The 13,523-nt window shown below is 40.7% G+C and overlaps 1 protein-coding gene across 3 annotated transcripts in view; it reads left to right on the plus strand.

The window, feature by feature from the left end:
* The window catches only part of LOC119340426 (serine/threonine-protein kinase TOR-like), a 31,319-nt gene that overhangs the window by 15,266 nt on the left and 2,530 nt on the right, over positions 1-13,523 (plus strand). For 2 of the 3 annotated variants that reach the window (XM_037612345.1, XM_037612339.1), the window contains 33 exons: positions 356-518; positions 602-723; positions 831-883; positions 1,086-1,209; positions 1,288-1,470; positions 1,895-2,047; positions 2,114-2,266; positions 2,356-2,427; positions 2,526-2,660; positions 2,735-2,796; positions 3,010-3,116; positions 3,411-3,520; positions 3,606-3,779; positions 3,862-3,927; positions 4,694-4,762; positions 4,830-4,940; positions 5,025-5,165; positions 5,254-5,382; positions 5,470-5,635; positions 5,710-5,924; positions 7,329-7,535; positions 8,446-8,559; positions 8,635-8,826; positions 9,070-9,150; positions 9,230-9,304; positions 9,383-9,449; positions 9,952-10,112; positions 10,683-10,856; positions 10,955-11,083; positions 11,183-11,266; positions 11,346-11,407; positions 11,496-11,568; positions 11,725-11,859. In XM_037612345.1, coding sequence (XP_037468242.1) covers positions 356-518; positions 602-723; positions 831-883; positions 1,086-1,209; positions 1,288-1,470; positions 1,895-2,047; positions 2,114-2,266; positions 2,356-2,427; positions 2,526-2,660; positions 2,735-2,796; positions 3,010-3,116; positions 3,411-3,520; positions 3,606-3,779; positions 3,862-3,927; positions 4,694-4,762; positions 4,830-4,940; positions 5,025-5,165; positions 5,254-5,382; positions 5,470-5,635; positions 5,710-5,924; positions 7,329-7,535; positions 8,446-8,559; positions 8,635-8,826; positions 9,070-9,150; positions 9,230-9,304; positions 9,383-9,449; positions 9,952-10,112; positions 10,683-10,856; positions 10,955-11,083; positions 11,183-11,266; positions 11,346-11,407; positions 11,496-11,568; positions 11,725-11,859 — 4,062 coding nt within the window. The remainder of the gene's footprint in view (positions 1-355; positions 519-601; positions 724-830; positions 884-1,085; positions 1,210-1,287; positions 1,471-1,894; positions 2,048-2,113; positions 2,267-2,355; positions 2,428-2,525; positions 2,661-2,734; positions 2,797-3,009; positions 3,117-3,410; positions 3,521-3,605; positions 3,780-3,861; positions 3,928-4,693; positions 4,763-4,829; positions 4,941-5,024; positions 5,166-5,253; positions 5,383-5,469; positions 5,636-5,709; positions 5,925-7,328; positions 7,536-8,445; positions 8,560-8,634; positions 8,827-9,069; positions 9,151-9,229; positions 9,305-9,382; positions 9,450-9,951; positions 10,113-10,682; positions 10,857-10,954; positions 11,084-11,182; positions 11,267-11,345; positions 11,408-11,495; positions 11,569-11,724; positions 11,860-13,523) is intronic. The other variant, XM_037612349.1, reaches the window with a different exon arrangement.

Here is a 13,523-nt window from a genome sequence, read left to right on the forward strand (position 1 = left end):
TCATAAGTCAGCTGATAACAGTGGAATTTAATATGGGTACTTCCCGACAACGCATAGTTCACTGTAGTAATAATAGCTACATTATTGGCAGGGTAGCAATATTAGTGAGTTCTGTGTATTTAGTGCATGTCTTGCTAACCTGCTGAAAGATTGGGTGCACCCAAACTGATTCTGTGGTTGGGTGAGTGACTATGTTTCCTGAGTGTCGTTTGTGAGAAGTCCAGTTTAAATGATATAATTTCTATGTATTCCTAATAATTATGTCATGGCAAACAGAAAATTTGTGGAGTAATAATTTTGTGATTCTGGTGTTTCATATCGTGATTTTCTTAATTTTACTGTCTTGCTTCTGCAGGTTCTTCATCTTGTTGAGCAACTATGCTTAGCATTGAATGATGAGTTCAGAGTGTATTTACTCCATATTTTGCCAAGTTGTATTCAAGTCTTGGGTGATGCTGAACGCTGCAATGATTATTGCTATGTTCCTGACATATTACACACACTTGAAGTGTTTGGCGGTTTGTATCGAACTCTTGCTTTTTTTTTTCATGTCCCTAATTTATGTTGAAACTAGCATATGTTAACTTATGGCACCTTTTAGGAAATTTGGATGAGCACATGCACTTGGTTGCTCCAGTGCTTGTTCGTTTATTTAAAGTGGAGCTAGTTGACATCCGACGGCGTGCCATCATCACTTTGACTAAGCTTATACCTAAGGTGCAGGTCGGTTGATGTTCTAAGCAAGTTTGATGTATCATATCTTTTTTGCAAAAGGTTCCTTCTGTGCTTTTGTATTGCTCATTATGCATCTTTCGATATATCTTGTCCAGGTTGGTACTCATGTATCGGCGTTAGTGCATCATCTGAAGCTCGTCTTGGATGGGTAAGGTTTATGGTTACAAATAATTTAATGTATCTAGCATATTGGGTTTCCTTGTGCTTTTTAAGTTCTTGTTTTCGTAGCATATCTATTATCACAATATTATTTTTATTTCTACTTAATTTGTAACTGGTTATCAGTTTAATTAATACATTTTGTCTTGTGCATCTCTTTTCTTTGTTGTTATTTCCCCTTATGTGAGTAGAAACAATGATGATTTACGGAAAGAAGCTGCAGAGGCGCTCTGCTCGCTCGCACATGCTCTCGGAGAGGAATTTACAATTTTCATACCATCAATACGCAAACTTCTTGTGAAGCACCATTTGCGGGTACCCTGTTTTTTTTTAATATTATGCATGTACCTTTTGATGTCTTTTGTCTAATTTTTCATGTTTTACTTCTTACAGTACAAAAAATGGGATGAGACTGAAAATCGATTACTAAGGCGAGAACTGTTCATCTCCGATAGCTTGTCAGTACAGAAGTACACACAATGTCCACCTGATGTCATTAGTGATCCCCTTGATGATTTTGAGGGTGTTCCTTCCGAGGAAGCTGATGAAACACAGCGGCAACCAAGAAGTCATCAAGTAATATGCTTTGTGGTTCCAGCTGATATTTTGTAGATATCTTCACTTGTATTCTGCTTCTTACTAATTATTGTTTTCCGTTGTTCTTTTGACAACTTTGCCTAGCTTTTAAGACATCAGAGCTCACTCTTGCCCATAAAACCTTTGACTTTTTGGAAGATTGTTATTTCACCTGGGAAGACCTTGGTTCCTTTTCAAAAGAATTAAATCTTAACGTTCTTGTTCAGTGTTTCTGAGCAGCTACCGTGTACACACCCGCTTAAGAGTGTTTCTTTCTCTGTTGTAGTCACTCAGTAGTAGATTGTTGTAATTGATGGTTTTGCTTCTGTTCGAGAAAAATGATTGACAACCTGTACTGTTCATCTGCTCTTTCATGTAGCCCTATATTTTTCTTATACTTAATTTAGACTTTTGGTTGCTGCAGGTCAACGATGTTCGGTTGAGAAGTGCTGGCGAGGCTTCTCAGAGAAGTACTAGAGAAGATTGGGCTGAATGGATGAGGCACTTTAGTATTGCACTTCTCAAAGAGTCACCATCTCCAGCTCTACGCACTTGTGCAAGGCTAGCACAGCTTCAGGTAAAGCAGTTGTTCTTTATAATGTGTTGATCATGCTGTGAATTATTTTCTGACAGAAATATTCAGCCCTCTGTTGGACGCGAGTTGTTTGCTGCGGGTTTTGCAAGTTGCTGGGCCCAAATGACCGAATCATCCCAGGAGCAACTAGTGAGAAGTCTCAAGACAGCATTCTCATCTCAAAACATACCACCAGAAATTCTTGCAACGCTGTTGAACTTGGTAAGTTTGGTCGTAGGACTTCTGTATACAAAATTTACAATTCATTTGTCATGCTGTTTCTTTTATTAATTGTCCGCTTGTATAAGTAGGCAGAGTTTATGGAACATGATGAGAAGCCTCTTCCAATTGATACTAGGTTGCTTGGCGCACTTGCTGAGAAGGTTAGCTGTATTGTTACTCTTTGTGTGTCTTTGGCAAACTATTGAGATCTCCATGAGCACGTGTGTTTTATTGAAACTTCTGAACTATATTTTTTCAGTGTCGAGCATATGCAAAAGCCCTCCATTATAAAGAAATGGAGTTTGAAGCTGTATGTTCAAAGAAGATGGGTGCAAATCCTGTTACAGTGGTTGAATCCCTTATTCATATTAACAATCAACTGCACCAGCATGAGGTTGGTCCTTGTGTCATGTGAAAGGATAAAGGAGTAATCTTTATAGTTTTTAAACCTTTTTTTAATTTCTACAGGCAGCTATTGGAATACTGACTTACTCACAACAGCATCTAGAAGTTCAGTTGAAGGAATCCTGGTATATGCCAGTTTACTACTACACCTATGACCCCGTTGCCAAAGAATCATTTTCTCACATTTATTATGATCCTTATCTGGCATTTATAATTAGTACTTTTAAACTAATGGCTTTGAATGATAAATATGGTTGAGAACTTGCTGAAATAAGACCCATCATTTTTAATGATTCAGGTTTCTTGTTTCAATATCTGTTTAATTTTGTGTAATGTAGGTATGAGAAATTGCACCGTTGGGATGAGGCCCTAAGGGCATATACCATGAAATCATCTCAAGCATCTGGCCCTTTACAACACAGCCAAAATTTGGATGCTACATTGGGTATGGTCATTACTTATTCTTTATTGCATCATACCCTCCTTCCCAATGACTTGTCACTTTCCAATCCTGAGAAACAGTTTCCAGAATACCATTTTGAAAATTCTCAGATCCTCCACTAGGGCACCCTTGTTATTGGCTTATTGTGGAAGTCATTTTCTGTTCAAATATGATTGTGCGCGTAAAAGAAAAATAAAGAAAACCACATAGCGAGTTATTTATGCCCAATAATTCATATATGAATCTTCTTTAGTATACAAAGCAAATGTAACCAGCTGAGAATCATGCTTATGTTAGGGAGGATGAGGTGCCTAGCATCCTTGGCTCGGTGGGAAGATTTAAGCACATTATGCAGGGAGCAATGGACTGGTGCAGAACCGCCTGCTCGGCTGGAAATGGCTCCAATGGTTGTGGATAAATCTTCCTGTCCATTTATAGATAACTTTTAACAGGTGAACTTAATTTTTCTTCTTTTTGTTTCTGTTCCTATAGGCTGCAAATGCTGCTTGGCATATGGGTGAGTGGGACCAGATGTCTGAATATGTTTCTCGTCTGGATGATGGGGACGAAAACAAGCTCCGCTCGTTGGGTAACACAACTGCTAGTGGTGATGGAAGCAGTAATGGTGCTTTCTTTAGGGCTGTTCTTTCAGTTCGTTGCAAAAAGGTGGAGTATGTTCCTATTTTGAACTCTGATTACATTCTTTCCATAATTTGATCATAGTTTGGATTTTTGTGTTCCGTTACAGTATGAAGAAGCTCGTGTATATGTTGAGAGAGCTCGGCGGTGTTTGGCAACTGAACTTGCACCATTGGTATGACACAGCCATTATATATTCCTTTGTATAATTTCAATGATTCAAGTTTTGTCTAAATTTATTTTCATTACTATATTATTCATATTCTGTGTACCGTGGTTTTCATATTTGCCAAAGCTAACTGATGATTACGTTGTGATTTTATGCTACAAAGCAACCACAAACTGACTCTCATACATCTGAATTGCTAATAGTAAACGGTGGATCTTGGGTGAGTGTGTGTGTGTGTGTGTGGGGGGGGGGGCAAGGAGAGGCATTTGGTACTGATAAAATATCTTGCTTTATAGCTGAGACTGGCAGTATATGTGTAACAATTAGAGGGCAACTTTTGGAACTGATACATTCTACTCCCTCCGTTCCATATTACTCGTCGCTGATTTAGTACAACTTTGTACTAAATCAGCGACGAGTAATATGGAACGGAGGGAGTATAAGATACAAGTATAGATGCAATAACTAGTCTTTATACTTCTACAGTCTATTATTGTTAGCAATTACAATGAGCTTCTGTTCTCAGAGGGTGTTTCTCTAATTCTATCTCAAGAATTTAATTGGTTTACATACCTGGTGTTCTCTTTTACATGAAAGAAAAAGCGTGATCTTTTCATCGTTTGGCCCTATATGGGGGCCTTCTTGTGATGAACAGTCTGCACTTTCATAAGTTTGTTATAACTGTGTTTCCATCAAAAAAAGGTTTATTAACTGTTCACAAATCCGTTTTGCCCTTCTGTATACCCATACTTGTTCGTTGCCAATTTGCTAGGTACTTGAGAGTTATGAGCGTGCTTATAATAACATGGTGCGGGTTCAGCAGCTTTCAGAACTCGAAGAGGTATTCTAATTTTGGTTTATGTTCTGAAGAAGTTAACTGTTTTACTAACAAAAGGTGTGTAATTCAGGTGATTGATTACTGCACTCTTCCGATGGAAAGTCCAATTGCTGATGGGCGAAGGGAACTTATCCGTAATATGTGGAACGAGCGCATTAAAGGAACAAAACGGAACGTTGAGGTTATATGATGTATTTGCTTAAGAATGCTGTGCTGTAACCTGTATGGTTCTTATTCTCCATATTGACTTCAAATTTTTTCTCAGGTGTGGCAAGCCCTACTTGCTGTTAGAGAGTTGGTTCTTCCTCCTAATGAAGACAGAGATACCTGGATAAAATTTGCTAAACTTTGCTGGAAGAGTGGACGTATTAGTCAGGCTAAATCTACTTTAGTCAAACTTTTACAGGTGAAAATAGTAGTTGTTATTAATTAGTGTGCCTGTTTAACTCTGCAATCCTCTCTATAAAAGAAATTATTTCTTATACCACATGCAGTTTGATCCTGAATCTTCTCCTGAGTTGACACTGTATCATGGACATCCTCAAGTAGTCCTGGCTTACCTGAAGTACCAGTATGCTGTTGGAGATGAGCTTAAACGGAAGGACGCATTTTCTAGGCTACAGGTGCTTGTTCTTGTACTCTGACAATACATGGCAGCACTAATATCTTCAAGTGTTTATACTGATGTACCCTTGTTTCTGGTGAGATAGGATCTGTCAGTGCAGATTGCAACAGCCACAAATAGTTACTCTGGAATGCTAGTAAGCCATGGTGCTATATCAAATGCTGGAGTACCACTTACTGCCCGTGTCTATTTGACACTTGCTAGCTGGAAGAGAGCACTGTCACCTGGATTGGATGATGATGCCATTCAAGGTCTGAAAAACTTCAGTTTTTTCCACTGTTTTCCTTTAATTTTATCTCAAATAATTATGAATCGCTTTCTCCAGAAATATTGGTTTCTTACAAAAATGCCACGTTAAGTGCCAAGGACTGGGGCAAGGCATGGCATTCGTGGGCTTTGTTCAACACTGAAGTCATGTCCCGATATACTCTGCGAGGCCGTCCAGATATAGCAGGAAAATATGTTGTTGCAGCAGTAACAGGATATTTCTACTCTATTGCGTGTGCATCTACAACTAAAGGTGTCGATGATAGCTTGCAGGTAAATATTTTTTTCTTTCTGTTTTTTGTTCTGCGAAGTAGATTTTGAGCAAAGGCTTTATATAGTGGCTGATCCCATCGCATTTCAAAAATGCTTTTACACCCTTCCCAATGTTTGAGAAGAGCAAAAACTCAAATTACAATATTATGTTGTTTAGTCATTTTCCTACTATATTTATAAGTCTTGAAAGGTGATATATGCGGGATCATAGCCATACAACAAATGACTAGCAGCATCTCTGACTTGGTCAAGTATAACTGGTAATGAACAGACGTGAAATATCTGGAGTGACAATTGGTCTGATCACCTTTTGGGGAGAAGATTTCCCAGGCTTCACTCCTTTGCCCTTGATCATCTCTTCGGTCCAGGATGTACTTGTTACCCAAGAGCCCTTAGATCTTTTTCATCTTCAGCTCTCCAGCCAGGCCTTTGATGAATTCCGTGAGTTCAGGCAATTCCTGACCAACCTTCATTGTTCCCCTAGTGTTGCTGATTCTTGTTCTTTCTCATGGGTTGCAAGTTTTTCCTTCTCTAAAATCTCTAGAGTCCACTTTCAGCACATTGAAGCCCCCCCTCCCAACCTGAACTGCTTGGCTCTGAAACCCTAAGTACTCTCCTAAGCTGAAAGGCTTTGCCTGGCTCCTTCTAAATGATAGACTTAATACAAAGGACATCCTCCAACGTCACTAATTTAATCCTTCTGGAGGCTCTGATTGTCTGCAACTTGGATACCCTGGAAACTCGTGATCATCTCTTCTGGTTATGTAGCTTCAGTTCCTCCAGCTGGAATGCTCTTGATATGCGCCTCAATCTCCCATGGAGGAAGTTATCTTCAGGGTAAAGCTCAAGTTCAACAAGGTCTTGTTTCAGATCACGACGGTTGCAGCTTGAAATATTTGGAAGCAAAGAAAATTTTGAAGTCTTTAGCAACATCCCCTAGTAGGACCACTTGTTTCTTTTGTTTCAAGAAAGATCCCTCTTCTTTCTTACGGATGAAGGATGAGCTTGCCATCCCTCTAAGGTCCCTTGGATCACCTAGAGTCTCTCTCTAGGGCCTAGTACTTGCCTGCCTTCTGCCCCTTCTTGTACAGCCCTCCCTCTTTCTTTCCTCCTTTGTACAGCCCCTCTCTATCTATCTTTAAACAGGGCAGCTCGGTGCATGTAGCTCCTGCTCACAGGGTCCGGTGAAGGGTCCGACCACTTTGGGTCTTTTGTAAATATTTCTCTTTATATTAATAAAATTTACTGTGGGGGGCTCCTCCACATCTTAAAAAAATCATTCCGCTATATCTTGGTGGCATGGAAAAAAAATTATGCCACTTTGAGATGACTGCTTAAAAATAGTTTTCTCTAATTCCTTGCTTTTTCAGTAATATATTTAAATGATTATGTTTACTTTTGTAGGATATTCTCCGTCTCTTGACTCTTTGGTTCAACCATGGGGCAACCTCAGAGGTTCAAATGGCATTGGAGAAAGGCTTTACACTTGTCAAGATCGAAATGTGGTTGGTTGTGCTACCCCAGATAATTGCCAGGATTCATTCAAACAATAGAATAGTTAGAGAACTGATACAAGAATTGCTAGTTCGAATTGGAAAGGGGCATCCGCAGGTTCGCAATTTTCTTCTTAGGCTGATAAACTATGATTTGGATGTTCAATTAGAGTATCTGTGCTGCTTTCTTGTGAAATTTACTAGGTTTCTGCATTGCTATAGCGACTGTCATAGAATCACAGTTGTTGCTTTAATAACTAAGTGACACAAGACGGCCTATCTCCCTATCCGGTGATCTAAAGCAACGACTAAAAGAATAAGGGAGTCGAATAGTAAAGAACCAAGGAGATCTACCAGGGATTAGCGTCCAGTGGCATTCGTTTAAAGAACAACCAAAACACAAGTAAACGGTTCGTTTAAAGAAGAACAACCAAAACACAAGTAAACGGTTCACTCTCCAGGATAAATTTTGCCTCACAGGGTTGAGCCCTGGCGAGCGGTCTGGTGCCAGCACACCCCTTACTGAGTAATACTTGGTTCTTGTTGCATTCCTCATTTTAGTTCGATCCATGCTCACCTCCAGTTTTGCTGTCTTTTGTTTGTGTTAACGGTTGTATAAGGTGGCTGCAAAGTTAGTAGTACTGTTTGTGTTTTTTAGTTTTCAGGTTTGTTGTTTCATGCTTACTTTTGTCCAGGATTCGTTATGCTTTGTGTGTGTATGTGTGTGAATTGCTCGTTGGGTCTTGTCTGCCAGGAGCTGACTGGTTCCGGTGTTTCCCTGTGATAATAACTATATTCTCCTTTTGTGTCTTTTCAGATTTTCAAGTTTCCTTAGCTTTATATTTCTTTTTTTTGTTTGAAATATAACCTATGTACCTGAATACTGCTGTGTATCATCCATACTTGTTGGAACCAGTTTGACTGATAACTGGCCATTATATCCAACTGAAAGGATGACCTTGCTTTTTCTTAATATGTTGGGATTATTCTAATTTAGTTTTGCCAACTCCTTTGACATTTTTTACCAGGCATTGATGTATCCTCTTTTGGTTGCTTGCAAATCAATAAGTATATTAAGGCAACGTGCAGCACAGGAGGTCGTTGATAAGATCCGCAAGCATAGTGGAGGCCTTGTTGATCAGGTTAGCATCAGTATCTGTTAAGCTTGTACGGTAGACACATAGCGCTCCTGACTCTGTTGATGTTGGTTGCTCCAGGCGCAGCTTGTTTCAAAGGAACTGATACGAGTTGCCATTTTGTGGCATGAGATGTGGCATGAAGCTCTTGAGGAAGCTAGCAGGATGTATTTTGGTGAGCACAATATCGATGGAATGCTTGCGGTACTTGAGCCATTGCATGCAATGCTTGAGAGAGGGGCTGAGACAATAAAAGAGAACACTTTCATTCAGGTAGTGCCGTCACCAAACTTTCCTCCAGTCCCCATCACAGTATATCGTAACACAAATATATTTCTCTTGCTAATGTTTGGGTTACTTTTCATGAAAATGCATTTTTTCCTTATATCTTGGTCTGTTTTATACAGTAAATCATTTGGTGCCTTCACCCCTTTGAATTATCAACTTGACATTGAACATCAAATTCAGTTTGTTTTGTTAAGTATTTAATAGCTTATGCTATTGAAACTTATCCAGGCCTATGGACATGAATTACTTGAAGCCCATGAATGCTGCTTAAAATATCGCGCTACTGGAGAGGATGCTGAGCTAACTAAGGTATATAAGAGTGTCAATACAATAATTTCTGTATTGTGTCTTCTTGAGTACTGCTGAGGATGACTTCTGTGTTCTTTAGGCATGGGATTTGTATTACCATGTTTTCAGAAGAATCGACAAACAGCTTCCAAGTCTTACAACTCTTGATTTGCATGTAAGCATGTTATATGATTGTTTTCCCTGCAGTTTGTTTCCTTTAGCTCCTTGATTGAACATTTGATGTCTCTTTCAGTCTGTTTCACCTGAGCTGCTCAAATGTCGAAAGTTGGAGCTTGCTGTACCAGGAACTTATTCTGCAGGTATTCCACAGGGTTATACCATTTATTTTAAATTTTAGTTCTCTACTTCTTACGGAACCTAGTACTCTTTTCTTTGCCTTACCAATTCTACAGAACTCACAATTGTGAGATGAATTATTTGTAGCATACATGGGTTATTTGTACCAAGTACCCCAACATTTTAATTACCCACCAGTTTGTGTTATGTCATCAACATCCCTTGTCTATGATAGATCACTACTGGAACCACACAATAAAATGTTAAGTGATGGCAACAGTAAGACAATTTGTTTAGATTGAAAAACGTGCTTTTCATTTGGTTGTATAAGAATGCTGACATTAAGAATTAAACTTTGCTTCCTTATTCACCAGTATTGAGTATTTTATTCGACTTAGAATTCTGACATTAAGAATTGAACTTTGCTTCCAGATTCACCACTAGTGACCATCGAGTATTTTGTTCCGCAATTGATTGTTAAATTGACTTAGAATTCTGACATTAAGAATTGAACTTTGCTTCCAGATTCACCACTAGTGACCATCGAGTATTTTGTTCCGCAATTGATTGTTATTACATCCAAACAAAGACCGAGGAAACTGACAATTCATGGAAGTGATGGCGAGGATTATGCATTCTTGCTTAAAGGTCATGAAGATTTAAGACAAGATGAACGTGTTATGCAGGTTTGTATCTAGATTGCAAGTCTTTTTCACGCTGATTTCTGATGTTTTAGTAGCAATAGAGCATGGAGTAGCAAGCATATTTTTATATGTTGTGCCCATGAATAGTTTTGTCCTCCACTGTCCCCTTACCTGAGGCCAGTTCTTTGATTTCCCCGCACCCTTGTGGTTTACCATCTGAACAGTAACCGATTCCTCATCATTATATCTTTATTTGTTTTACCTAAGGCCAGTTTTTTTTTTCCGTATCTTGATCTGAAATAGGCAGCTTGAAAAACACCACTAGTCCAAAACAAAAACTGTTCCCATGCCCATGCTTAGTTAACTAGCCTGATCTTACATAGTGATGCACAGGTTGAACTTATATGAACGCTTAGTTAACAAACCGTTCTTTGAAGTCCTGATAATACTGATGTATTGTTGATAAGCTGGAGCCCCTCTCTGGCATTGATGCAATTAACACTTGGGCATAATCTGTTAATCTGGTGGTGTCCTCGCAAGCTGAAATAGCCTCTAGATATTACAAGCTACCAACAAAAAATATGTATCTAAATACCTTTCCTCTTCACTTAGCTTTTTGGTCTGGTGAATACTCTCCTGGAGAACTCAAGGAAAACATCAGAGAAAGATTTGTCGATCCAAAGATATGCTGTTATTCCCTTGTCTCCTAACAGTGGATTAATTGGATGGGTACCTAATTGTGACACGCTTCATGCTCTGATCCGTGAATACAGAGATGCAAGAAAGGTTAGTCTGCCTCAATAATTTGTTTCCTTCTGAAAGAAGATAAACGTGTTCTGCTTGATGTCATTTGTCAATTGATTTTCCTCTTCTTCTTTGTTCAGATTTTCTTAAATCAAGAGCACAGACTTATGTTGGCGTTTGCACCTGATTATGACCACTTACCCCTCATCGCGAAGGTGGAAGTATTTCAGCATGCTCTTCAGAATACCGAAGGAAATGACCTTGCAAAGGTACTATGCTGTATCTAGTCACTGCACTATGAAAAGGGCTCACTGATTTTGATGCTTTCTGGTGACGATATTTAATCTACCTCAACAAAATTGTGATAGGTTCTCTGGCTGAAAAGTCGAACATCCGAAGTATGGCTTGAGCGGCGTACAAATTATACAAGAAGCCTGGCTGTTATGAGCATGGTATGAATTACTGCTATGATATGTGTTTTCATATGAGATATTCCTTTGGACTTAAGATGATGAAAATGTAATTTTGCAGGCTGGCTATTTGCTTGGGTTAGGAGATCGGCATCCAAGCAATCTTATGTTAGATCGTTTTAGGTAATTTCTACAAAGCTTGAAGTAACCATATGAATGTTGTGAATTTGTTTTTGTTGTCTTGAGGTCTAATAATAATTTTTTGCTTCAGTGGGAAAATTTTACACATTGACTTTGGAGACTGTTTTGAGGCATCAATGAATCGAGAAAAATTCCCTGAAAAAGTAAGTAGGCCGTGTTCTGTGCTTTATTCCTTGCCAATCACCTGATAGTTTGATGCTATAGTTTTGTTGAGTCTTGTCTTGTATTGTAACTGTTATTGAATGCGTGGCATTTCAACTTCTTTTACTGCACTCACACATTTTGTATGTATGGTGTAGGTACCATTCCGTTTGACTAGAATGCTCGTGAAAGCTATGGAAGTTAGTGGTATTGAGGGTACTTTCAGAACAACTTGTGAAAATGTGATGCAAGTCCTCCGGACAAACAAGGACAGCGTCATGGCTATGATGGAGGTAAGTAATACATATTCTATAGCCTGTAGCACCTTTGCCTGGCCAATATTATATACTCCATCCATACCAAAATATAGTGCTTATTAGATACTCCCTCTGTCCCAAAATAAGTGTCTTGAGCTTAGTACAAATTTGTACTAGAGCTAGTATAAAGTTGAGACACTTATTTTGGGACGGAGGGAGTATTTTTTAAAGCTAAACTTTGTAAACTTGGACCAAGTATATAGAAAAATGTTTCAATATTAGAATGCCAAATCAATACCATTGGATTCATTCATGAAATATATTTTCATATGATGTATATTTGGTATTATAGATATAGATTTTTTTTAATAAAATAAGTCAAAGTTTGTGAAGCTTGACTTCTACGACACCACGCACTATGTTCTGAGGTGGAGTGAGTATTTAATATTGAAATAAAAAGAATCCGCTTTTTTGGACCCTAAGATTTGCCTCAAGTTCACATTTCATCCTAACACTTTAAAACCGTCTAAAATGGACCTTGAGCTTTTAAACAGTCCACTTTACCCCCTTATCTGATTTTAGGGCATCTCCAACGCATTTACCCCAATCCGCCCCTAAACATCCGGACATGCCTGTCCACATGATTTTTTGCCATCCAACGCCATCTCGTCCAAATTCTCGCAAACAGGAACCAAACTGGGCGGACCGTTGCGGGTGTCTGGGACGTCCAGACGTCGTCCCCCACGTACGCGTCCGGTTGCGCGGTCCTACCTGAAGTCATGCTATGTGTCTCGCCCGCGAACATTGTATGTACATTTATGCCGCTCCATGCTGCTGGTCAGACCGACATGACCGGATGGGAGGGCGGCGCCGCTTCAATGCGAACACACGGTGACCGAGAAGCCTACTCGGGCCGCTGAGCCGCATTGAAGTGACGTCGGTCCGCCCACCCTAGATATTCAAGCAGGCAGGCGATGGCGTCCAAACCCATCTCTCCACACAACGCCGGCCCTCATCTCCTCTCCACTCAGTGCCGCGTCCCGCGTCCCAGATCCTCTCTTGTCCTTTCCTCGACCGGGCTGGGCAAGTCCGCCGCCAGCGGTTGGTTCTCTGCGCCGGTCGGTGGATCTCCCTCCAGATCGCGGCGGTGCCGTGCATAGGCTCCCGGGCCGTCATCCTCCACCGCGTCGTCGACGAAGGAGGTCTGTTCTCCTCGGACGCCGAGTAGTAGCAATTGCCCCTCCTCGTGGAAGCCGCCTCGAAGTATGAGGAATTCCAGGCGTAGCTGGAGGTCCAGCTCGAGGGCGCCGCCACGTCAAGCAGAAGAAGCCGCAACCCCGCAATTGCGGCGTCTGGTGAAGGAGCCATCGTCGCCGCCATGCAGTACGTTCGACCGCTTCCAACCAGGGTCCCCGTCGTTCCGTTTCAGGCGTGGCAATGAGGTGGCACCGCCCCGGTAGCGCCCGCTGAAGGAAGAGGAGCTCGGCAACGCTGTCGCGAACGCGCGATCGCATCCCCAACTACCTTGGTGGCTAACAGGGCGGCTGCTGAGCAGACGCGCCGGGCGGCGTTCGCCACGTCCGACATCGCGCCGAACTGGGTCCTCATGGACCCAGACCTCGCGTTGGTCTTGGCCGTCCGCCCGTTGCCGCCTCAATGGCCAGCTCATCATAATCGGGATGGTCAGGTCCCTGCGCGCC

Source organism: Triticum dicoccoides, chromosome 1B (assembly GCF_002162155.2).
Source record: "Triticum dicoccoides isolate Atlit2015 ecotype Zavitan chromosome 1B, WEW_v2.0, whole genome shotgun sequence".
Classification (NCBI taxonomy): Eukaryota; Viridiplantae; Streptophyta; class Magnoliopsida; order Poales; family Poaceae; genus Triticum; species Triticum dicoccoides.